The 25925-nt window shown below is 41.8% G+C and overlaps 1 protein-coding gene across 1 annotated transcript in view; it reads right to left on the bottom strand.

Annotated features, from left to right (window-relative positions):
* LOC117527681 (BAH and coiled-coil domain-containing protein 1) overlaps positions 1-25925 on the bottom strand; it is a 179275-nt gene that overhangs the window by 4027 nt on the left and 149323 nt on the right. Inside the window, exons 18-26 of the mRNA XM_034190135.1 lie at positions 23054-23224; positions 22662-22927; positions 20421-20550; positions 20223-20337; positions 19536-19611; positions 13315-13423; positions 8509-8625; positions 5557-5715; positions 3972-5205 (exon numbers count right to left, since the gene is read on the bottom strand). Of these exons, the coding sequence (XP_034046026.1) occupies positions 4289-5205; positions 5557-5715; positions 8509-8625; positions 13315-13423; positions 19536-19611; positions 20223-20337; positions 20421-20550; positions 22662-22927; positions 23054-23224 (2060 nt within the window). The 3' untranslated portion in view covers positions 3972-4288. The remainder of the gene's footprint in view (positions 1-3971; positions 5206-5556; positions 5716-8508; positions 8626-13314; positions 13424-19535; positions 19612-20222; positions 20338-20420; positions 20551-22661; positions 22928-23053; positions 23225-25925) is intronic.

Below are 25925 nucleotides of genomic sequence, written 5' to 3' on the forward strand. Positions count from 1 at the left end.
CCACAATGACATGAATATATATATATATATATATATATATATATATATATATATTATATATATATATATATATATATATACACTCAACAAAAATATAAACGCAACACTTTTGGTTTTGCTCCCATTTTGTATGAGATGAACTCAAAGATCTACAACTTTTTCCACATACACAATATCACCATTTCCCTCAAATATGGTTCACAAACCAGTCTAAATCTGTGATAGTGAGCACTTCTCCTTTGCTGAGATAATCCATCCCACCTCACAGGTGTGCCATACCAAGATGCTGATTAGACACCATGATTAGTGCACAGGTGTGCCTTAGACTGTCCACAATAAAAGGCCACTCTGAAAGGTGCAGTTTTGTTTTATGGGGGGGGATACCAGTCAGTATCTGGTGTGACCACCATTTGCCTCATGCAGTGCAACACATCTCCTTCGCATAGAGTTGATCAGGTTGTCAATTGTGGCCTGTGGAATGTTGGTCCACTCCTCTTCAATGGCTGTGCGAAGTTGCTGGATATTGGCAGGAACTGGTACACGCTGTCGTATATGCCGGTCCAGAGCATCCCAAACATGCTCAATGGGTGACATGTCCGGTGAGAATGCCGGCCATGCAAGAACTGGGACATTTTCAGCTTCCAAGAATTGTGTACAGATCCTTGCAACATGGGGCCGTGCATTATCCTGCTGCAACATGAGGTGATGTTCTTGGATGTATGGCACAACAATGGGCCTCAGGATCTCGTCACGGTATCTCTGTGCATTCAAAATGCCATCAATAAAATGCACCTGTGTTCTTCGTCCATAACAGACGCCTGCCCATACCAGAACCCCACCGCCACCATGGGCCACTCGATCCACAACACTGACATCAGAAAACCGCTCACCCACACAACACCACACACGCTGCCTGCCATCTGCCCTGGACAGTGTGAACCGGGATTCATCTGTGAAGAGAACACCTCTCCAACGTACCAAACGCCAGCGAATGTGAGCATTTGCCCACTCAAGTCGGTTACGATGACGAACTGGAGTCAGGTCGAGACCCCGATGAGGACGACGACCATGCAGATGAGCTTCCCTGAGACGGTTTCTGACAGTTTGTGCAGAAATTCTTTGGTTATGCAAACCGATTGTTTCAGCAGCTGTCCGAGTGGCTGGTCTCAGATGATCTTGGAGGTGAACATGCTGGATGTGGAGGTCCTGGCTGGTGTGGTTACACGTGTCTGTGGTTGTGAGGGCTGGTTGGATGTACTGCCAAATTCTCTGAAACGCATTTGGAGACGGCTTATGGTAGAGAAATGAACATTCAATACACGAGCAACAGCTCTGGTTGACATTCCTGCTGTCAGCATGCCAATTGCACGCTCCCTCAAATCTTGCGACATCACAGCATTGTGCTGTGTGATAAAACTGCACCTTTCAGAGTGGCCTTTTATTGTGGGCAGTCTAAGGCACACCTGTGCACTAATCATGGTGTCTAATCAGCATCTTGATATGGCACACCTGTGAGGTGGATGGATTATCTCAGCAAAGGAGAAGTGCTCACTATCACAGATTTAGACTGGTTTGTGAACAATATTTGAGGGAAATGGTGATATTGTGTATGTGGAAAAAGTTTTAGATCTTTGAGTTCATCTCATACAAAATGGGAGCAAAACCAAAAGTGTTGCGTTTATATTTTTGTTGAGTGTATATATATATTCATGCACATTTTTTAAATAGAAGAATACCTAAGAAGCGCGTGCACATAAGTATTCACACCCTTTGTTCAATACTTCATTGATGCACCTTTGGCAGCAATTACAGCCTCAAGTCTTCTTGAATATGAAGCCAAAAGCTTGATGCACCTATCTTTGGGCAGTTTTGCAGATTCCTCTTTGCAGCACCTCTCAAGCTCCATCAGGTTGGATGGGGAGCGTCGGTGCACAGCCATTTTCAGATCTCTCCAGAGATATTCTGTCGGATTCAGGTCTGGGCCCTGGTTGGGCCACTCAAGAACATTCACAGAGTTGTTCTGAAGTCACTCCATTGATATCTTGGCTGTGTGCTTAGGGTCATTGTACTGCTGAAAGATGATCCGTCGCCCCAGTCTGAGTCAAGAGCGCTCTGGAGCAGGTTTTCATCCAGGATATCTCTGTACATTCATCTTTCCCTCAATCCTGACTAGTCTCCCAGTTCCCACTGCTGAAAAACATCCCCACAGCATGATGCTACCCCTACCATGTTTCACTGTAGGGATGTTGCCTGGTTTCCTCCAAATATGATGCCCGGTATTCACGCTAAAGAGTTCAATCTTTATCTCATCAGACCAGAGAATTTTATTTCTCATGATCTGAGAGTTCTTCAGGTGCCTTTTGGCAAACTCCAGGTGGGCTGCCATGTGCCTTTTACCAAAGAGTGACTTCCGTCTGGCTGCTAGAGCTGACAGAGCGAGCATCTGGTTCTTGGCCACCTCCCTAACTAAGGATCTTCTCCCCTGATCACTCAGTTTAGATGGGTGACCAGCTTTAATAAGACTCCTGGTGGATTTGAACATCTTCCATTTACAGCTGATGGAGGCCACTATGCTCACTGGGGCCTTCAAAGCAGCAGAAATGTTTCTGTACCCTTCCCCAGATTTGTGCCTCAAGACAATTCTGTCTTGGAGGTCTACAGACAATTCCTTTGACTTCATGCTTGGTTTGGGCTCTGACAGGTGTGTGCCTTTCCATATCATGTCCAATCTACTGAATCTACTCCAGGTGGACTCCAATTAACCTACAGAAACATCTCAAGAATGACCAATGGAAACAGGATGCACTTGAGCTCTGTGAAAGGCTGTGAATACTTATGTAAATGTTATTTCAGTTTTTAGCCAAGGCCAGCAATTATGGCCATTGGGTACTGCAAAGGATTTTCATCTGTCCATCCGTCTGTCTTTGCTCAGCATAGGTCCAGTCCTATTACTGCCAGACTCTTGAAATTCACAGGGAACATTCTTGGGACACAGACCTTGGACAAGTTCAAAGATGGTAACCTTGGTGTATCATAATCGCTCCATTTTGTCTGTTTCTATACATGTTTCTCATATCTTATGTAAAAGCTAGCAAGAAATAAACACTTCTATAACTGAAAACACTGTTTTTGGAACCTAATAACACCTCTGAACATATGTACAAGACATTTTGCAGAGGTTAGCATGGTGACATCACTTCCTGGTGTAGCTACTTGCTAACAGCTTAATTTCTGGTATATTATGTAAAAGCTAGTGAGAAATACACACTTCTAAATCTAAAAACGCTGTTTTTGCAACCTGATAACAATAATTTTTGCTAACTCAAAACTAACATCCTATGGAGTAAAATTTGTCTAATTAATACCTGCAACTGCGCTGAGGGTGATCTACAAATATTCCTTGATTTGCACAACATGAACAAATGATGATTTGATTTGTACATGTACAAACTGTACACCAGACAACAGGCACTTAATAATCAATTCAACAATGGCCAATTATAAACAACACAATGCTCATATGGCCAAAGGTATTTTAGCATTGCGTTATATTTTATTTTTAAAAAATTTGTTAAAATATATAAAAAAAAACTTTTTTCACATTATCATTATGGGGTATTGTGTGTAGAATTTTTAGGAAAAAAAAAAAGAATTTCATCCATTTTGGAATAAGGCTGAAACATAAGAAAAAGTGGAAAAAGTGAAGTACTATGAATACTTCATATGTTATGAATATTAACAGATACATTTTTACTTTGTGGAAAAGTGTGGCAATAACTATGCACATGCGCACAAGGACTCATGTTATGGGACTTGTCAGAACTGTATTCTGCAATTATACTAGGTAACCTAAATTTTGCCCGCTGTTTTAATAATCATGCTCGATTTCCTCATTTGTGGAATTGGGCCAAAAATCTGCAGTGGGAGCCCAGCTTTAAATAAAGTATGATGTAAAACATAGAAATTCCCACCTGTGTGGGGTTTCCTGACCATCTCCACATTTGTCTTCCTCCAAGGAATGCAGACATCTTGGGTCGTGGAATAAATGAGCAATTATCTGAGAGCATTCTGGGTCTTTTAATGAATTCTTTTGAGGGTTTAGAGGTGGAGCTGCTGATCTCTTTCATTTTCAGGGACTTGGTGTTGGAGACTTGGTCAGGAGAGCCCCCTTTGGCATTGGCAACAGCCACAGCTTTGGCCACAAAGGAGTGCTGGTGTGGCCTCGAAGAGGTGGAAGGTTCAGAGGTTTGTAAGAGCCCTCGGTGGGAAGACAGACAGCTCTGCAGCATCAACGTGGAACTGTCCTCATCCTCTGAGCTGTAGGAGGAGTCATTGTCAGAGGAACAGAGGCTGGAACTTGAAAGAGAACCTGAAGAGGATGAGCTGGAGAAACCGAAGAGGATGAGGAGACAGAGAGGCGGGAGAGGAAACGGCCAGCCGTCCTTAGTCCTCCTGAGGTTGCAGCCAGTGCAGCCCTCCTCCTCTCCTCTTCCTCTTCATCATCTATATCAGAGTAGGAGCTGTGACATTCTCGGTGGGAGCTGAAGCCTAAGTCACTATATTCTCCAAGACGCAGAGAGGGTGAGGGCTTTCTTTGAGGTGGGGCTCCTTTCAAGAGGAGCTCCACCCTGGAGGCACCGCCCTTTTTGTTGTCTTTCACAAGCAGCACTGGGTGGGAATAAGCCTCTGGCCTTGGCAAACCACTGACCCCTGAGGGTCCTCCTTGCAACAGCAGGGCCTTGCTGTTCTTCGTTTTAGGGGAGGTTACTCCTTCATGATCTAACTTAATGAGAAACTCTTGTCCAGACTTCCTGCTGCGTGGCATAACTAGGTCATCTTGCCTACGCTTCTGGCCACATGTCCCACTTCTGTGGTCCAGAGGTAATCCTGGCCTTGTGGACTGAGTGCAGAAGGAGGAGTACCCATTGGCAATGCTGCTGAAAGAGTCCACCTCAAAGGAGCTGCTGCTAAACAGACCTTTGGCAGGAGTCGAGACTAATGGCTGGATCTTCGGCACAGAGAACAGGTCATCCTCCTTCCCTCTCAAGACCTTCCTGGGTGCTCCATTGAGCTGAAACAGATTGTCTGATGCCCTCTTTCTAGTGCTAGTAACTGAAGGCCAACCCACAAAAGGAGACGCTTCTTTGTTTGCATTCTCACTCTGCTGCTGTTGCTTCTGTTTTTTCCCAGAACCCTTCGGCCTCCCTGGAACAAAGACAACACAGATCAGTGTCATCTATGCTTGCAGTGTACCAGACGTCTTGTGTGCACAGTGCACTGACCACAATATGGAAAAAATATTTGAAATATTTCAACATAATCCCTTCCAATAGAACAACACTAACAGCAACCAACTGGAATACCCCCACTAGGGTAATACTACCCAACCACTATCATCTGCAACCCTGACCAACTGTGTAACTACAAGAAAATCAACATTATAAAACAGCACGTATGTTCAACCAAACAATCCTGTATAAACATAAATTAAATAAAATATTGTGAACAACTGTCACAAAGGGTCAGTACACCATATGTACTGTGAATCATTCTGACCTGGTCTTCTTTTATGAACAGCAAGAATTTGATTGTTGGCTCCAGTGTTGGTAATGATTCTGTCATAAGGCTTATCACTGATGGGGGGCTGCTCCAGACTGGAACTTCTCTTGGTTGTTGTCCCACTGGGTACTGACAGTGCAGGAGAAGGTTCACCACCTAAAACAATGAGCGAATTTGAGGTACTGGCGAAATATAGCTGCTCTTTAAATATAGTCTGTGTCACAGTGCACCTTAATTCTGAGTGACTGTTGTCGTGGTTGCCAGATATGAGGAGTTAGTTATCAATTTGATAATAGGCTAGTGTTGATGCTGCTATTGGGAATCAACCCGAGACAGGGGTGATTACAAAGGAAATTCAAATTAGTGACAGAGTCCAGATCTAATTCGGTTGCAAAGTCTGACGTAACGCTTCACGTGATAAATCTCCTTTCAGACCCAAACAAAGAAAATACGTGTTTTTCTCTGCACTCATTGGTTCTGGCGGCACAGTGTAACCAGCGAAAGAATGCCACAGTGTTGTGTGCCCATGTGCACCAATCGTCCTGAAACTTCTCCAGACTTGTCTGTCTATAGGTTTCCGACTAATGGCAAAGAAAAAAGTAGAGTAAAGTAGAGTAGAGTAGAGTAAGGTAAATAAACACGACTATATTAGACATGTTACTGCCAAATGGACCCAACAGATAATATTAATGTCAACTTCGCAAAAGTATTTAATTTAGATCAGTGACTGCAAGTAGAATGGGTATCGTTAAGAATCTATAAATTATTCGTCATTCAGCTGACCTTGTGATGGAGCACGCTGGTGGTCGGAGATAACAGCTCTGACCACTTACCATGATGAAAACACGTTTCTTTTTGTCTCGTGAACACTCCGCTGAGGAAATGACATTATTCCAACTATTTACCCAGACTGACAACAAATATGGCAAAAGTAAGTACTTTTATGCACTTTTTGAGGCATTTTGTGAATGCAGAAATGCGCGGCCCCATGTTATTAAACAAATGCACCCTCACACACACTCCGCTGTGGAAAACAAGATTAGCTGCCTAATCAATGGGTCACAGTCTGACGATTTATCCAGACTGACAACAATTATGAGTAAAGTAAGTACTTTTATGCATTTTTGTGGTTTCTTGAGGCATTTTGTAAAGGCAGAAATGTCCCCCGACCTCAAAACGCGCTTCTGTGACATAAACGTAATGCACCCTCTCTTCTTCTGTGGCATTTAATGGCAGCCTACATCCTGTACCATTTGCAACATTTACAGACATCACCCGACCAGAATCAGACGAATTCAAGCCCATTTTAACCCGTTCTGGTGCGCAAGAAAAGAAGATTGTCAACGTAAACAAAGTGACTGGCTCAGCCATCGCTGTAGAGAAACCCACATACGTAGTTTGTTTGGGTCCGGAAAGAGATTTATCACGTGATGTGTTAAGTCATGGCTTTGCAACCGAATACATGTATTTCCCTAGATACTGCACTTGCACAGAGCATATTGCAAACACATTAAAATTAATCCAGTGTACATACTTGACAAATTAAAAGCTCTACCATGCATTCAAAAAATAACTTCAATCCAGGCTGCTCCTTGTCGTTTTATTTATTTTAAAAAATAAGTACACATGTTTTTTTATATAGCTCTGTGTAGCACAGATTTGTAGTAGTAAAACTTGAATGCTCAGTGTAATATTGATTGAACAATGATTTAGTTGTTAAAATGTAATATGGTCATTACTGTTGTTACTATTTGCAAAAAAAAAATCTTTAAACTATGTTGAAAAGTGGATCTTTACACTAAAGGGTTGGGAGGGGGGCATTCCGACCCCTTGCCTCTCTAACTACATACCTGCACAGTCTCTATGACCAGGAGAAAAACAGACAGAGTGAGAAAAACTCAAGTATTTATGTGGAAGTGAGCTTGATTCCTTTATTGGAAGTATTCCCATGGTGGATTGGTGCCCGTGACATCATAAAAACATGTACTAGAGTATTGATACCCATCGCTATGTGATGTTAAATTACACGTTGATTGAAATTAACAAGCTTTGTTGTATTCATTCATTCAGCTGCTTATCCGGGTCTGGGTCACAGTAAATGTGTTACAAAGATTAGCAAATAAAAGTGTTTTCAAATATAGCCCCAGCTGTTCCCTGTGTCGGGAGTAAGGAAACATGAGGGGAATCCCCAGTGACGTCATGGGGAAAGCCATTAACAAAAATTCTTCGAGCTGCTCTTGGTGTTGAGGTTTGAATGGCTACAACACTGAAATTGTGTCCATTTTATGCCATAAAATGACTATGTAGCATAGTAATATAAAGCGAAAATCCAGCTGGCACATTTTGTTGAGATTCATCACTTTTATGTGGAGAAAAACAGGGAATTCTTGGAGACTAATGAAATTCTGTGGGCTTTTTTTCTGTCCTCATCCCGCCTCTTTCCCCCTAAAGCAGCGATTCACAAAGATCACAAGTCACAGATTGGTGGGCCTCGAAGGTACTGCAGGTGGGCCGTGAAGGTCATTAAAATAAACAAATAAAAGGTCTTGATTTTCAAGTTTTGTAATAAAGTGTAAAATTACCCAAGAATATTTATGATTATTTTAAACAAATGTAATCAGAAGTAACAAAGATGTCAAATTTTAATTAATTTATCTGTCTGTGTGGCCATCTGTCTGTCTAGACTGACAGAGATACAGATATAGAGATACACATGGATACTTCTTAGTCGCATGTTTTAATCAAATCTGTGGTTACAGATTTGGGTGGGCCTCGGAGGATTTACAAATTTCAAACTGGGCCATATCGTTACGTTGGGGAACCTACTTTCAGCTGTCATGATGCAAGTTGTGAAGTTTGATTAAAAGTAGTCTTAAGACCATGCTTCAAATGATTAAATCAATCAAAATGCAAGAAAGCAAGCTCACAGTAACACTGAAGGATACTCACAGTGAATCTGGTACCCTGGAGGCAGAAGTCGGATGTTAGGGAGGGAAATCTTTCCTCTGTCTCCATCATCAAACTCCACCATCACGCCTCCTTGCTTGCCCTCATCAGATGAACCACCTGTAAGATAGCAAGCAATGCATTTAAACAGAATATAATGTTCAAAATTATTACATACCATATTTTCCGGAGTATAAATTACACCGGAGAATCAGTTGCACCTTTTTTCAGTGAGTGGAACTCACTTTGTAACACTGTGTTTCCCGGGGTGAGTTTAACAATGAACAGGAACTCAGTGGAGGTCATGTGCACAGTGGAGCCTTTGCTGTTTTTTAGCGTTAGGATTCTTAAATTACAGAAATAAGCAAGATGGACAAACACATGCTCAGTGGACAGCAGAGCTCGTATGGAGAGGATGATGTGAAATGCACACGGATAGTCTGTTAAGTCTTTGGAAACAATGTATTGAAGTTTTATTATTGATTTTATCTTTGATTCCTGGGAAAGTGCTATATAATAATAATACCAATAATAATGATAATGGCAATATCATTATTATTAATAATAATAATTATTATTATTATTATTATTATTATTATTATTATTATTATTATTATTATTATTATTATTATTATTATTAGGATAGGGAAGTGTGTGTTGAGCTGCTTGGTCTACTGCCACCGTGACCCAGAACCAGATAAGCAGTAAAAAAATTAATGGACTTTACAGTTCGAATTATGCACACCACGAAACATTGCACCGATGGGCAGGTGTGCACGATGCTGGTGCGGTGGTTTGTGCGCGCGGGAAGACAGTGCCACCAGCACAATGTGTAACCACATCGTGCAGCTGCTGTGAAAAAACAATAAATAAAAAATAAGAAAAATACATGCTGCGACAGTTCAGTGCATGTGGGAACACAGCAGCTTTTTCAAGAAGAATATAAAGGGAAAATAAAAGAAAAAATATACATGTCACCCACAGAATTTGAACCTCCGCCTTCCAAAAGCTCTGACTGCTAGTTGGAAACTTTACCAGTGAGCTACCATCGCTGTCCTGTGACAGGTGCTGGAAACTGCCTCATATCAGGAATTACATGGACGTATTTAAAAAAATTAACATGATGCACCATATAAAAACATCACCTTGTATTAAATCCCCCTCATCAACCGGCAGTACAAATATGATCCGTCTGTTCCTCTGTAGATGACCCATGGTCACTGACGTACAGTCATGAAATAACATGAATGAGAAGCAGAGAATGAGAACTTTTTTCCGCTTGTGTGCTTTTGCTTCCGTTTTGTCATACCCGGCGCCAGAAAAAAAAAAAAAAAATCACAGGGGGCGGGTCCCCCCCCCCCCCCCCCCCCCCCCCCAAAAAAAAAGTGCACACCGGAGGAGACGTGCGCTCCTGGAAAGCTCGTGTATTTACGTTGCACCACTGTAAGAGACTGACTAAGAGTGAAGAGTGATGACAGTATTTTTTTTATTATTATTTGAACGTATAGACGCTCAGTCAAGTGATCTCCTGCATACCACAGAGCCCTTGTTCTGTCGAGATGAGGTGTGCCAACTTTCGACACTGTGAGCTGTGACGTACCTTCGCATTGTCCAATAGGAACAACGCATCGGGCAAAACACGGAAGACTCGTGGCAGAAACCACTGATCTCTACAAAATGGATTGGACCAATACGAATGGTGCAGAAACCACTGATCTGTACAAAACATTAACGTGTGACAGGACTGCTCATTTAGAGAGCAGTTTTCTGAAGAAAAATCATTGGAAATGTTTTTTTGTTGTTGTTAACCCAAAGTTTCTGATTACTGTTAAAAAAAAAAGTTTAGAACACTTGTAATTAAAACAGGTAAATAAATCAATAAATGGTTCTTTAGAAGCCTTTCATCTGTATTAAAACTTTTAGACAAATAAAATAACATGGAAACTTGTATATTTTTTGAAGTCTGGTAGATTATTTATATCTTATTTCAACCAGAAAAACAAACACTAAATAAATACAAATGTTTATTCTAAATGCAAAAGGAAATAATTTAACAATGACTGCAGTGTGATTGGAAAGTAGGATTTCTGTGGAAAAAATTTAAAAAAATTAAAAAAATTATTATTATTAAAAAAATTGTGAAAATAAATTTTCATCCCCCAAATTAACACCTGCATCAAATCAGATCTGCTCATTGACATTGACCCTATGCCATGTCATTGACCCTATGTGTCTTTTTGCAAGGAATGTTTTTGCAGTTTTTGCTCTATGGCAAGATGCATTATCATCTTGAAAAATGATTTCATCATCCCCAAACATCCTTTCAATTGTCCAAAATATCAACATACACTTGTGCATTTATTGATGACAGCCATCTCCCCAGTGCCTTTACCTGACATGCAGCCCCATATCATCAATGACTGTGGAAATTTACATGTTCTCTTCAGGCAGTCATCTTTATAAATCTCATTGGAAAGGCACCAAACAAAAGTTCCAGCATCATCACCTTGCCCAATGCAGATTTGAGATTCATCATTGAATATGACTTTCATCCAGTCATTCACAGTCCACAATTGCTTTTCCTTAGCCCATTGTAACCTTGTTTTTTTCTGTTTAGGTGTTAATGATGCCTTTCATTTAGCTTTTCTGTATGTAAATCCCATTTCCTTTAGGCGGTTTCTTACAGTTCGGTCACAGACGTGACTCCAGTTTCCTCCCATTCGTTCCTCATTTGTTTTGTTGTACATTTTTCGATTTTTTGAGACATATTGCTTTAAGTTTTCTGTCTTGACGCTTTGATGTCTTCCTTGGTCTACCAGTATGTTTGCCTTTAACAACCTTCCCATGTTGTTTGTATTTGGTCCAGAGTTTAGACACAGCTGACTGTGAACAACCAACATCTTTTGCAACATTGCGTGATGATTTACTCTCTTTTAAGAGTTTGATAATCCTCTCCTTTGTTTCAATTGACATCTCTTGTGTTGGAGCCATGATTCATGTCAGTCCACTTGGTGCAACAGCTCTCCAAGGTGTGTTCACTCCTTTTTAGATGTAGACTAACGAGCAGATCTGATATGATGCAGGTGTGAGTTTGGGGGATGAAAATTTACAGGGTGATTCCATAATTTATTCCTCAGAATTGAGTGATTCCATATTTTTTTCCTCTGCTTGGTCTAAAAAAGTAACCATTACTGACTGCCACAATCTTTTTTTCTTGATTTCTTATAGTGTTTCTTAAACCCAGAAAGTTGCCATTTGAAATTACTTTAGTTTTGTGTCATGTCTGTGATCTGCTTTTTTTCTACAAAACTAAACAACTGAATGAACATCCTCCGAGGCCGGTGATTCCATAATTTTTGCCAGGGGTTGTATATACACACTCAACAAAAATATAAACGCAACACTTTTGGTTTTGCTCCCATTTTGTATGAGATGAACTCAAAGATCTAAAACTTTTTCCACATACACAATATCACCATTGCCCTCAAATATTGTTCACAAACCAGTCTAAATCTGTAATAGTGAGCACTTCTCCTTTGCTGAGATAATCCATCCCACCTCACAGGTGTGCCATATCAAGATGCTGATTAGACACCATGATTAGTGCACAGGTGTGCCTTAGACTCCCACAATAAAAGGCCACTCTGAAAGGTGCAGTTTTGTTTTATTGGGGGGGATACCAGTCAGTATCTGGTGTGACCACCATTTGCCTCATGCAGTGCAACACATCTCCTTCGCATAGAGTTGATCAGGTTGTTAATTGTGGCCTGTGGAATGTTGGTCCACTCCTCTTCAATGACAGTATATATATATATATAGTCATTTAAACTTTTTGTCAAAATATGTAATTGCCTTTAATGTTATCAAGACGCCCCCTCGTGGCGCCGGGTCCGTGTTTTGTACTATGATCAAGGTGAAATGACAGTGAAAGTGTGTGTTTAAGTGTGTGTTCATGGTGTTAATGTGTATAGTATTTGTTCATTGGGGGTTCGGTATGGACGGGTGGGTGTGCGTGTTTGGGGGTGGATTCGTCGGGCCAATAGTGGGCTGGTCCAGAGGAAAAATGCCAGGGCCGAAATCTGTTCCCAGTCCGACCCTGACCCAGACTTTAGATAAAGTTGAGGCAGCGGCCCGCTGTTTCCTAATATCATGAATTAAAAGAGTACAAAGCATAGGAACATACTATGCCAGTATGCTAGCCATACAGAAGGGAAAATAAGTGCGTCTTAAGTCTGGACTTGAAAGTCTCTACAGAATCTGATTGTTTTATTGATGCAGGGAGATCATTCCACAGAACAGGGGCACAATAGAGAAAGTTCTATGACTTGCAGACTTTTTATTCACACAAGGGACACAAAGTGGTCCTGCACCCTGAGAACACAGAGCCCGGGCTGGTACACAGGGTTTAATTAGGTCAGCTAAGTAGGGACGTGACAGTCCATGAACAGTTTTATAGGTTAGTAGCAGAACCTTAAAATCTGATCTCACAGGAACTGGAAGCCAGTGAAGACAAAAATAGACCTATTGCCTATTTGCTATGTAGCGGTACGTTGCGCTGTAGGTCACATGTACTGTTGCAGAGTTAGTGGAAAAGAATGCATTGATTTGACTGGTGCCTATCAGCTTCATACATGTATCACAGTTGCAATGAATCACAGGTGGAACTCAAACGTATGTGGAAATCCAGCCTCAGTCGCAGGACCTCCCAAATGAGTGAAAAAGAAAAGTGAGTTATACTCTGGAAAATACAGTATAAAATTACAAAAGAGCTTAACCAAGAAGACCGCGAGGCAGTACGTCACATCTTACCTCGGCGAACATAGCCTGGATATAAACACCGCGATCGCTCACTCCAGTAAGCGCACACCCTGGTGCCTTCACTGAGCACAGCCTCCGTCTCCGGACGTACATCCAGTACCTGAAAGTCAGACCAAAACATAATTAAGATTCGCTACAGGCTGCACAGGCGCGTGCACACACACTCACACAAACAGAGACGTGTAAGAGCGATGGAGCATTGTGTGTGGCCAGCCACTGTGCCACGTTTCCAAGCGGCACTTATCTCATGCCAATGTGCCAGTCAGGGCTGAAAAGAACGGAAGCCATGATGCAGTAAATCCTGACTTGCTGAGTAATACTAAAGAGGGCCTGAATAGAGGGGCTTGTGATTGCAGGTTGCCAGATCCTCCCTCCAACAATACAGGCAGCTCCAGCATCCGCCGCTCACTAGGGGCCCTTTCAGGTTTATTTCATTTACTGTTGCCATGGCGAGGGACCCTTTGACTGATGAGGTGTGGATGTGAGTACAAGCATTGGTGCGTGTGTGCACGTGTGGAGGATGGTGAGTGTTGTTGCTGGCATCACAGTCAAATCAAACGGTTGTTGGAGGATTTTAAAGAAAAGAACGTGGAAGCACGACATAGTTACAAGCAGCTGCTGTCTGATTGGTGTTGAGACGAGACTAGACCCACCATGGGTATTGTGCAGAAAACTACGGGAGGAGACAGCAAGCTGGAATGTCAACTGATTGGGGAATGCGAGGTGCCCGTTCACTGCTGCTCCTGTGGATGTGATGGGATAATTAAATGTTAAGCCCCGGTCACACGGCACTAACGAAGGACACCGAAGCCAAAACGAAACAACTTACGTTGACTTACAGAGGCATCGTTTAACCATCGTCCAGCTTCGTTCCTGTAGCCGGCGCTTTGCCAGAATTTGCAAACTGTTAAAAATTCAATTCATCCATATTCTGTTTTGCATTCTGTCTGGGCGGTTCCTCGTCATTTGCGTAGTTTCCATAACGTCAGTGTTCCACCTGACTGTCGTCCAACTTCGTTCAACCTCCCAAAACCGACGTCTTGCACAAATGTTAATGAGATCTGAATGGATCCCATGTGTGTAACAAAAAGCAACGCTGTCATACAGAAACAATAGCGGTAAGAACATTTTATCAACTACTGTAACTATTTACACACGCTCCATCCGTGTGTGGCTGGCCTGCTTGCGCGTACACATTGTTGTCAAGACAACCAGATCCCGCACCTGCAGGTACATGAGTACAGGGCTGGCTGTGCCTGGTCTTATACCCGTTGTCGGCCACGTCATCGTGAATGTTTCATTTTGATTTCATTTAAAGCGTCATGGTCAACGTTCGCTTAATTTTTCTTTCATTAGTTTTGATTTTGTTTCGTTCCTTTATGCGCTCTTGATTCGCAGGCTTTTCAGTGATGGGAAAAGTGCCGGATAATTCGTCCACCTTTTCTCGACGAGTTGTAACTTTGTGTCTTTTTTTCTTCGTTCAGCTATCGCCGTGTGCCGTGTGACTGGGCCCTTACATCTCTTGATGTTTAGTGAGACAACAACTGCACAAGAACATGTGGGAAGACAGAAGACAAAAGAAGAGGAATCGGTGTACACCCCTAGACACCGTCCACTGGTTTCTAATGCAGGCTAAGACGTTTGTGAACCCTCATATTTGTAAAAAGGAGGCTCATACATATTGCTTATCACAAGAGAAATCAAAGGAGCATGAATGCCCGTAGCCAAATATGAAAGGAAACTAACTCATGACTAACGATGGCATAATACAATCTGCAACCTCCCACTAGATGACATTAAATCTGACACACAGTAGTTTTATGTGCACTTTTAGATTTTGCAATTCTTTACTTGGGCATTTACATCTGCTGGCCATCTTATATGGCTGAGCTGAAAATATGCAATTAGCATATTCTGCTACTGGCAAGCACAAACAATAAGAATCTTATATTATATATATATCACCTCTATTCTCTGCCAACACAGCATCCTTTGCCCTAATGGGCTAAAGTGCAGACTGATTTCAAAACATGATATAAATGTTTAGCTTTCGGTGGCCAAGCTATTACTGGTGCACGGACCTGCATCCAGTCAAGAACGCAACCTCAAAAAGCTGCTTGATGCAAAGCACACGAACAAGCACAGGCTAACGCAAATAAAGTGTTTCTCATTGCAAGGGTCATAAAGAACTGGCATCATAAAAATGGAAGAACATTATATCACCTCTTCATATGAAAGCAAGGGGTTAAAAGTTTAACGTTAAATATTTAGATGTCTTAATCTTGCTTGTATCAAGACGTGTTATCTTTCACCTTGCTGAACCACTGTATAGTTATGCTGCCATAAGATGAGGCTGCCAGAGGACTTCCTATGATGCTCTCTCCCGCTCTCCTCCTCTTTGCTCCATCCTCCTCCTCATCTTCTCACTTTCACTTAATGCTTGCCACATACACTCAACAAAAATATAAATGCAACACTTTTGATTTTGCTCCCATTTTGTATGAGATGAACTCAAAGATCTAAAACTTTTTCCACATACACAATATCACCATTTCCCTCAAATATTGTTCACAAACCAGTCTAAATCTGTGATAGTGAGCACTTCTCCTTTGCTGAGATAATCCATCCCACCTCACAGGTGTGCCATATCAAGATGCTGATTAGACACCATGATTAGTGCACAGGTGTGCCTTAGACTGCCCACAATAAAACTGAAAGCAGCCAAAGATAACGATACATCTTTGGGATGGTTATGAGTAATTTTTTCTCTAATAGTTAAAATTTTATTAGCAAAGAAAGTCATGAAGTCATTACTAGTTAAAGTTAAAGGAATACGCGGCTCAATAGAGCTCTGACTCTTTGTCAGCCTGGCTACAGTGCTGAAAAGAAACCTGGGGTTGTTCTTATTTTCTTCAATTAGTGATGAGTAGTAAGATGCCCTAGCTTTACGGAGGGCTTTTTTATAGAGCAACAGACTCTTTTTCCAGGCAAAGTGAAGATCTTCTAAATTAGTGAGACGCCATTTCCTCTCCAACTTACGGGTTATCTGCTTTAAGCTGCGAGTTTATGAGTTATACCACGGAGTCAGGCACTTCTGATTTAAAGCTCTCTTTTTCAGAGGAGCTACAGCATCCAAAGTTGTCTTCAATGAGGATGTAAAACTATTGACGAGATACTCTATCTCACTTACAGAGTTTAGGTAGCTACTCTGCACTGTGTTGGTATATGGCATTAGAGAATATAAAGAAGGAATCATATCCTTAAACCTAGTTACAGCGCTTTCTGAAAGACTTCTAGTGTAATGAAACTTATTCCCCACTGCTGGGTAGTCTATCAGAGTAAATGTAAATGTTATTAAGAAATGATCAGACAGAAGGGAGTTTTCAGGGAATACTGTTAAGTCTTCAATTTCCATACCATAAGTCAGAACAAGATCTAAGATATGATTAAAGTGGTGGGTGGACTCATTTACATTTTGAGCAAAGCCAATTGAGTCTAATAATAGATTAAATGCAGTGTTGAGGCTGTCATTCTCAGCATCTGTGTGGATGTTAAAATCGCCCACTATAATTATCTTATCTGAGCTAAGCACTAAGTCAGACAAAAGGTCTGAAAATTCACAGAGAAACTCACAGTAACGACCAGGTGGACGATAGATAATAACAAATAAAACTGGTTTTTGGGACATCCAATTTGGATGGACAAGACTAAGAGTCAAGCTTTCAAATGAATTAAAGCTCTGTCTGGGTTTTTGATTAATTAATAAGCTGGAATGGAAGATTGCTGCTAATCCTCCGCCTCGGCCCGTGCTACGAACATTCTGGCAGTTAGTGTGACTCAGGGGTGTTGACTCATTTAAACTAACATATTCATCCTGCTGTAACCAGGTGTCTGTAAGGCAGAATAAATCAATATGTTGATCAATTATTATATCATTTACTAACAGGGACTTAGAAGAGAGAGACCTAATGTTTAATAGACCACATTTAACTGTTTTAGTCTGTGGTGCAGTTGAAGGTGTTATATTATTTTTTCTTTTTGAATTTTTATGCTTTAATAGATTTTTGCTGGTTATTGGTGGTCTGGGAGTAGGGGATGGGGTAATGAGGGGATGGCAGGGGGAGAGAAGCTGCAGAGAGGTGTGTAAGACTACAACTCTGCTTCCTGGTCCCAACCCTGGATAGTCACGGTTTGGAGGATTTTAGAAAATTGGCCAGATTTCTAGAAATGAGAGCTGCTCCATCCAAAGTGGGATGGATGCCGTCTCTCCTAACAAGACCAGGTTTTCCCCAGAAGCTTTGCCAATTATCTATGAAGCCCACCTCATTTTTTGGACACCACTCAGATAGCCAGCAATTCAAGGAGAACATGCGGCTAAACATGTCACTCCCGGTCCGATTGGGGAGGGGCCCAGAGAAAACTACAGAGTCCGACATTGTTTTTGCAAAGTTACACACCGATTCAATGTTAATTTTAGTGACCTCCGATTGGCGTAACCGGGTGTCATTACTGCCGACGTGAATTACAATCTTACCAAATTTACGCTTAGCCTTAGCCAGCAGTTTCAAATTTCCTTCAATGTCGCCTGCTCTGGCCCCCGGAAGACAACTGACTATGGTTGCTGGTGTCGCTAACTTCACATTTCTCAAAACAGAGTCACCAATAACCAGAGTTTGATCCTCGGCGGGTGTGTCGCAGAGTGGGGAAAAACGGTTAGAAATGTGAATGGATTGGCGGTGTACACAGGGCTTCTGTTTAGAACTACGCTTCCTCCTCACAGTCACCCAGTCGGCCTGCTTTCCCGGCTGCTCGGGATCTGCCAGAGGGAAACTAACGGCGGCTAAGCTACCTTGGTCCGCACCGACTACAGGGGCCTGGCTAGCTGTAGAATTTTCCACGGTGCGGAGCCGAGTCTCCAATTCGCCCAGCCTGGCCTCCAAAGCTACGAATAAGCTACACTTATTACAAGTACCATTACTGCTAAAGGAGGCCAGGGAGTTCAGGGTTTTGAGGTTTTAAATGTTGTTATTGTGGGTCATGTTAGTATAACAGTGTTATTAGTGTTATTGATTTATTGTGTTTTTTGTAGCTCAATTTGTTTAGTGAGTTTAGATAACTCTCATGTTGTTATTACCACGAGTATCGTAAGTTTCATGTTGGTACCATCAGTGAAATGTGTAGTGGTTTGAATGTCTTCAGCCAATGTCTGTTTGTCAAATTAAAACCACATGCTGAAAGCAGCTGTGCATGCATGTTGCTAACTACTTTCTGGACTCACGCCATTCCAGCAGGGGGGTGATACGTCATCTTTATATTAAAAGTGTGATTGTGGTGAGTGATTTTAAGTTCAATGTAAGTACATAATATAATTGTAAATACATTAAAAGACATGGATGACACAAGAAAGTGAAAACACTTATTTCCAGTGTGGTCCATTTAAAAATCAAATGACAAAATAGATGTAGAAATGAAATAATAATTGTGTATATGATAACAAGAACCTACACAATTTATAAATACATTAAGACAGTAAATTAACATTACATAATTAACAGGAAATAAAAGGGTTGAGTTTTTCTTCTAAAAATTGTTGGGGTCTAAGGTTCTAAAAACATTCTGGACTCACACGCCTTCCAACTCATTATACAAGGTTTGCTTAATTTATTACCACAATTACCACAGAAACGTCAGCTACCTATTTAACCAACACTACCCAATCTAGAGCCCGTGGATCCCCACGGGCAACATGCTAGTTATGGTTTAATTTCAGTGTTTGTTTGCGGTGTTAAACAACTCCTTTACTTTGGCATAAGTGACAGTTCAAAGTTCACGTCATCTCTCATTTACACTCTGAAACATGAATGGAACCAGGTATTACTGGGATTATCCCAGTGATACTTGGAGCGTGGTTTAACTGACAATCATAGGCAGGCTAGAACGCATGCACACAAACCCAAAAATCTTCCCACCCATTTGTTCATATTCACTTCAGAGGTTTAGATGTCCACATGGCCTCTGAGAAAGAGTTAAGAGAGTTGGAAGGAGAATGGGCTGACAGTGCCTCTGGAATGCTATAAGGTCATGCAGAAATTCAAAGTGGTGGAAATGATGTAGGAGGGTTAAGGGAGGCAGAAGTGTTGGCACTGGCAAACAAATGAGAAACTTTTTTTTTTTTTTGCTGCAAACATGTTTCTGCGGTAGCTTTAACTTACAGCTTGTTGTAACAGTTGTTCCAGTGAATAGATTCTTGGGCGGTTTCCTCTTTCACCATCAATAATGATGCTAAATCTACAGAAAAATGGACATCAGAAAGAGAAAAAGATGATTATTATTAGATGTTGTGTTATACGTTCACAGATTTCATGTGATATCCTAATCCCACTCTGGTGCTATTACTTTTCTTTGCTAAAGAAAAAGTACAAAAAAGTTTGAATTCATGCTGGTGTGGTGTGATTATAATGCATCCCCACCAAAAAGTGGAAATTGTGTTTTAGTTTGATAAACAGATACAAACTGTAATAGTACAGGCCTGGTGGCCCTCCAGGCCAGAAATGTTTTCATATGTCAGTGAAACATAACACAAAATAGCACCATATATCCATTAATCTCAAAATCAAATCATTCCGGTGCATCTGCAGTGTTTGGATCGGCAATGCAGCACTGAGGCTGTTCAAATCACACACAACTTTATGTGTTTCTGAGCGCTTTGCATTTTTCTGCTGTATGTGCCACAGCATATTAAATTTTGGTGAGTACCACCAGGCCTAAATTCTTAAAACACTGGCATAGGAATAGGTAGCAGTATTAATAAATTCTGTTTGAAGTGGAATGATCTTTTAAATGCATTTTCATGATAGTTCTGCCTATCCTGCCTTTCTCCATTAATATCATGTGCTCACATGTCTGGCAGATCCAGAGTGTGGACCTTCGCAGCATACAGAAGTTCATCCTCCTTGGAGATCAGCACCTTCAGTCCATCAGTCAAGAGGTCTTTGGTCAGGACACAATTCGGAGCTGTGTAAGGACAGCAAACATTACAACTGTCATTTCCCAACCAGTAAAAGACTTTGCAGAGAGAAGCAGTTTGAAATTTTTACCATCGGGGCACTTGTTGTTGCATGAATGGCTGTCGCTCTCCTCCTCTTCAGAGAAGCTGCTGCTGTCCATCTGAAAGCCTTCATTGGCTGCAAAGCTCTCCAGCAGTCGACTTACTGCTCGGCCCTTTGGCTGTTGAACGTAACAGAAGGACAGAAGAGTGATGGATGGAGGAAAAAAAAATCCAATTTTTGGACACAGAAAGTGTGATGGAAGAAGAAACTGTTTAACATCCTACCCAAAGTAGCGGTTAACCACAGGGTGCTTCACAGTACATGTACCATCTCTTATTCATAGATATTATCCTTTTTTCCCCCCACTCTGTCACAACAGAGAGTGTGAGGCCGCCCTCCCCATCTCGCCTCCCACGTCCTCTCCTATCCCCTCGTCCCTCAAGATTAGTCAGCAGGAGGTTCGACTATGTGCAACATACTAACTGCTTTTATTAGTTCTATGTAACAAGTCTTCGGGGTGGTAAATGTAGGACAGCTAGACATTCCTGGAATTGTTAACAAAGGCAAGGAAGACCGGCTTTGTATTTCATCCACCAGGTACCAACACGGGGACACAACTCAAAGTTGTGTCTACAAACAATCTGAAAGGGTCAACACAGGTTGGATGATTTAGGTCTGGGTCAAAACCAGGCGCATCTATGTTGGATTGAGCTTAAATAGGCTCATTTGTGTGTGTCTAGATAGTGTGACAAATAATGGCTCCCATTGGTTAATTATCTTTGGATGAACCTGGGACGTCACTGCCTATACGAGGTCTGTCAATAAAGCAACGGTCCTTTTTATTTTTTTCAAAAACTATATGAAAACCTCCACATTTCAGGCTCTATTGATCCAGGACGTCGTGAGAGAACAGAGAAGTTTCAGAAGAAGTCGGTTTCAGCATTTTATCTGGATATTCCACTGTTAAAGGAGATTTTTTTAATGAAAGACGCGCGGACGGGTCCGCGCATCGGGACGCAGCCGACGCGGTGCGGCGGCACAGGAAAAACACCTCCGTGTTGATAAAATGCTGAAACCGACTTCTTCTGAAACTTCTCTGTTCTCTCACGACGTCCTGGATCAATAGAGCCTGAAATGTGGAGGTTTTCAGCTTGAACAGGCTGACGACGGCGGCTGAGAGCGCTGAGCGACGTCTCGCACCGTGGGAAGTCCTTAAAGCGACAGAATCACCTCAAAATCTCTCATCAGCCGTTAAAATTTTCACTGAAATCCAGTTTAATTTTTCGAACCGTGTCCACTTCGATGTGTCTCACAGGTTTAGAAAAAATTTTGATCAAACAACGCGCCAGTCTCTCAGCAACTTCTCAGACAAAGGAATTCCGACGAGGGGCTGGACGACTCCTCCCACAAGGAGTGCTCACAGGCGAATGACGTCACCGACAGGCGTGGAAAAACTCACGCATGCGCACGAGGGTTCAAGCATGTCTGACGTAAAAACATATGAATGAAATCCATATAGTTTTTGAAAAAAATAAAAAGGACCTATACTTTATTGACAGCCCTCGTATATTGCTGATTTCTCTTTTAAATCATTATCTCGATAGATTTTTTTCCAGCTGTTTTGCTCCAAGAAACTTTCCAAAAGTCACTCTGCACACTGTTCAGTGCATGAACATGAATATCCTTTGACCAAATATCCAACATGACTTCTCCGGGTGTAACTCCTTTTGGATGAGCAGAGGTTGGGGCTTGGTCTTTGTATTAGTGTTTAATAGTAATCATCCATCCATCCATCCATCCATCCATCCATCCATCCATCCATCCATCCATCCATCCATCCATCCATCCATCCATCCATCCATCCATCCATCCATCCATCCATCCATCCATCCATCCATCCATCCATCCATCCATCCATCCATCCATCCATCCATCCATCCATCCATCCATCCATCCATCCATCCATCTATCTATCTATCTATCTATCTATCTATCTATCTATCTATCTATCTATCTATCTATCTATCTATCTATCTATCTATCTATCTATCTATCTATCTATCTATCTATCTATCTATCTATCTATCTATCTATCTATCTATCTATCTATCTATCTATCTATCTATCTATCTATCTATCTATCTTTCTAAATAGATAGATAGAAGTCATAAATGCCATAAAGCAATTTGTCTTTGGTGATGAAAATATAAGAAATGGTCTTATATTCTATTTATTTCTTACATCGAAATTTAGTTTGGGTTGAAATCCAGTTAGATTTGTTCTGCTTACCTTGTTGGTTGCCCCTCTTAAGATGGTGCTCTTGCGGGTGGCCCTCTTTAACCTCTCACTGGTGGTCGGAAAGGTAGCCAGTGCAATGCTCCTCCGGTACCGGTTGCTTCTCGTGCCAAGGCTACCCCACCTAGAATCTTTGGACTTGGGTCCACATGGCCTGTAGTCGTCATGGTATTTTTTGAATGTAGCTGCAAGACCCATCATACAGGGGGGTTTCTTCCTCACTTTGACCTCTCCCTCTGTTCCAGACAGACTTTGGGAACCTGTGTGGTTTGATTATAAAAACAGACTGAGTCCAAGCATGAAAGACAAACACAAAACAGATGCTTCCCATGAAGACAAGGGACAGCTTTGTTGTCTTGTAAATAATTTTCAAAGGACATTCTCACCATAAAGCTCCTGTCTCTGTCTTTTGTTCCTCGCTTTCTGATTGGCCTCTAGTTTTACAATAGAAGAAGGACTTGGACCAGTCACAGCTGAGCTAGAAGTGATGTCTCTGGGGGTTTGGTGTCTGAAGTCTTGCCCTTCATCAGTATCATAACTGCCTTCCTCTTCTTCATCTAATGGAGACAGAAAACAATCCAGCCAAGAGGCATTAGCTACTTTTATGAACTTATTTGCCTTAAGTTCTGTAACTCTCCTCCATTTCCTCGGAACTTCATTAGGAGTTAAGCAAATAGCTTAACTGTTCATAGAAATGATATATGAAGTGATTTTCCTCAATGGCATTTCCTGGTGTGAGTCGCTACAAAATGAGTTTGTGCGTGTCGCTGGACTCTGTCTCAAGCAGCTCTCTCTCGAGCCCCGTCTAGTTGTCTCCATGGTGGTCAAAGCCTTTCACAGGCAAGTATGCACAGCTGTGGCTGCACATCTAGTCAGCAAGTGAGGCTTAACGGCGCTGTTGAGTGCACGCATACACCCGTGTCATTTGACGACGCCTTTTCGCCTGCCTGTGATTGTTTTCAAAACGACTTACAAATTACTAAAAAGAACACTGGGGCTCATGTCATGCACATTTAAAGATACTTGTCTTAACATGCCAGTTGCACATGTTTGTACCCTAGGGAGTCCACATATGGTGCCCTTTGTCATTTCTTTGTTTTATGATTGTGAAAGGTAGCCTCCAGCATCTATGTAAGTACAGACGTGGGAAATTATTTTGGAGTAATTATTTCCTTTCTATTTTACAGCCATTATGGTAAATGTTGAGGAATACTCAACTGAAAGCCTGTTCAGACTGTCGAAGAACACCAAAGGCCCTGGCTTCAGTGCAAATTGGGATGGGATGGCGATGCAACCAACAAAATGTGCATTTTTCCAAGTTTGTCGAGGTATCGTCGAGGATTGTGTTGAGGTATTACCAGAATAGTCACTTAGATGATGATGAGTATCTTTGCATTGTAAGCCTCAATGCTGAGGACCCTAGAAACTGGAGAAGGCCAAGGAGACACCCACATTTTACCTGGTTGTGGCAGATAGATGGTTACATTTGAGAGGTGGGATTGGATGGGTTGTCTGACCGGGTGATTGGCATCCAGGTCCTAAGGTGGTGTTGTGGATGCAGCAACATGTGACACCAGCATATACTCCCACACCTGACCAGCCTGTCAAGTTGTTTTTGAAGGCTTCTTCCTAACTGCAGGATCATGGTGGCCACAAAGCCCAAAAGGAGCAAAACGATTCATACAACTATTAAGGTGCGGATGATGTCATGTGCTGGATTTGACAACTGCATAATTTCTGAAATGGATGTTGTGGATTTTGTTGTGATTTGGCACTGTATAAACTAAATACACTGAAATCTAAATAAATTGAATATTAAAGCTTTCTACCTTATTGTGAAAGTTTTAGGGTTTAAAGACACACATGTTGCAGTGCATGCTGCAGTAATCCACTTACTGATTACTGACTACTCCTTGAAAAAGTAACTTAGTTACTTTACTGATTACTCAACTGTAAAAGTAACTAAGTTAGATTACTAGTTACTTTTTTAGTTACTTTCCCCAGCTGCCGACAACAACCCTCTGTCACCTCAACATGACAATGATACTTGCTTTGCCAAAACTCACTTTATAGTCACCCTTTCTTGACTTCAATGAAAATAAATACTTGTTTTATAAAAAGTAAAAGACCTCTTTCTTGACCTCACATTTAACTGTTGACAGCACTGTAACAGTAAAACTTGCAATTTCTAACCTACATTGTTTATAAATGTAACTATTAAATTCTTTCTAACATTTTTCTAACATTTAAATTCTCTCTAAACGTTTTACTTGTTGAAATTAATATTATTATAAGTAGTATTGTTGTATGGCTGGGGGGCCTGGCTGCCTTTTTGTTTCTGTCTTTTGTTTTTCCTTCCAGGTGGCTTGCATTTGGGACTGAGTGGCTGTGTTGCTGAGGTTATCAGGACCTCACCCTGATCACCTGCGGCTCGTCAGGACTCACAGCTGTGGTGCATCTATATGGATTGGAACATGGTGGCATTTAAGACTGGAGTATACAGTGTGTATTTGCCAGAGACTCGACCTTGTGACCAGACGGGTGAGATCGTCGTCTCGGGAGCCATCTCATCATCAGTGGATGCAGAGAACGTCCAGGGTTTGATGCACGGTCTGTGAAAGAGGAGGGGGTGAGGTCTCACGCTCGTCAGCACACTTCCTGAGGTACGTTAGATTTTGTGACTAACATTTATACAGTCAGTAAATGTGGTGTCCCTCACACCTTATTATATTGAGCTGTACGTTAGTCATGTATCGGCTTCCACTGCAGTGGAGTTTTGTGAACTGGATGTTCCATGCCTGCAGGTTGGGAAGCTGATTAGTAATTAAGCCAGGAAGTGTTTGCTGTTTATGTACACCTTTGAGTGGTCTCTCTGTGTGTAGAGTGTGGACTCACATAATGGTTCCTTCTTTCACAGACTCGGTTTGTTGCGGCCACCTGGGGGGTGTCGGCGGGGACCTTGGGTCCGAACGGCTTCTGGCTCCGGACCGTTAGCGCTGCTGGGAGCGCACCGTATCACCACCATGCCAGACCGCACACTCTTTTGTTGTTTTTGTATCACATCACTGTTATGTATTAAATTCAGTTAGCCTTTGTACCGTGCTCTGCTTATTTCATACTGGGTCCTTCAAACGCTGGTCGGTTCTCCGAGCTGCGTCCGACACATAACAAGTATTAGTAGTTGTAGTTAAAAAAAGGCTTCAAAACTGGACCTTTAATCTAGGGGTGTTGTGGGGGGGGCACATCCTTGCCCCACAC

This window comes from Thalassophryne amazonica, chromosome 16 (genome assembly GCF_902500255.1).
Source record: "Thalassophryne amazonica chromosome 16, fThaAma1.1, whole genome shotgun sequence".
Classification (NCBI taxonomy): Eukaryota; Metazoa; Chordata; class Actinopteri; order Batrachoidiformes; family Batrachoididae; genus Thalassophryne; species Thalassophryne amazonica.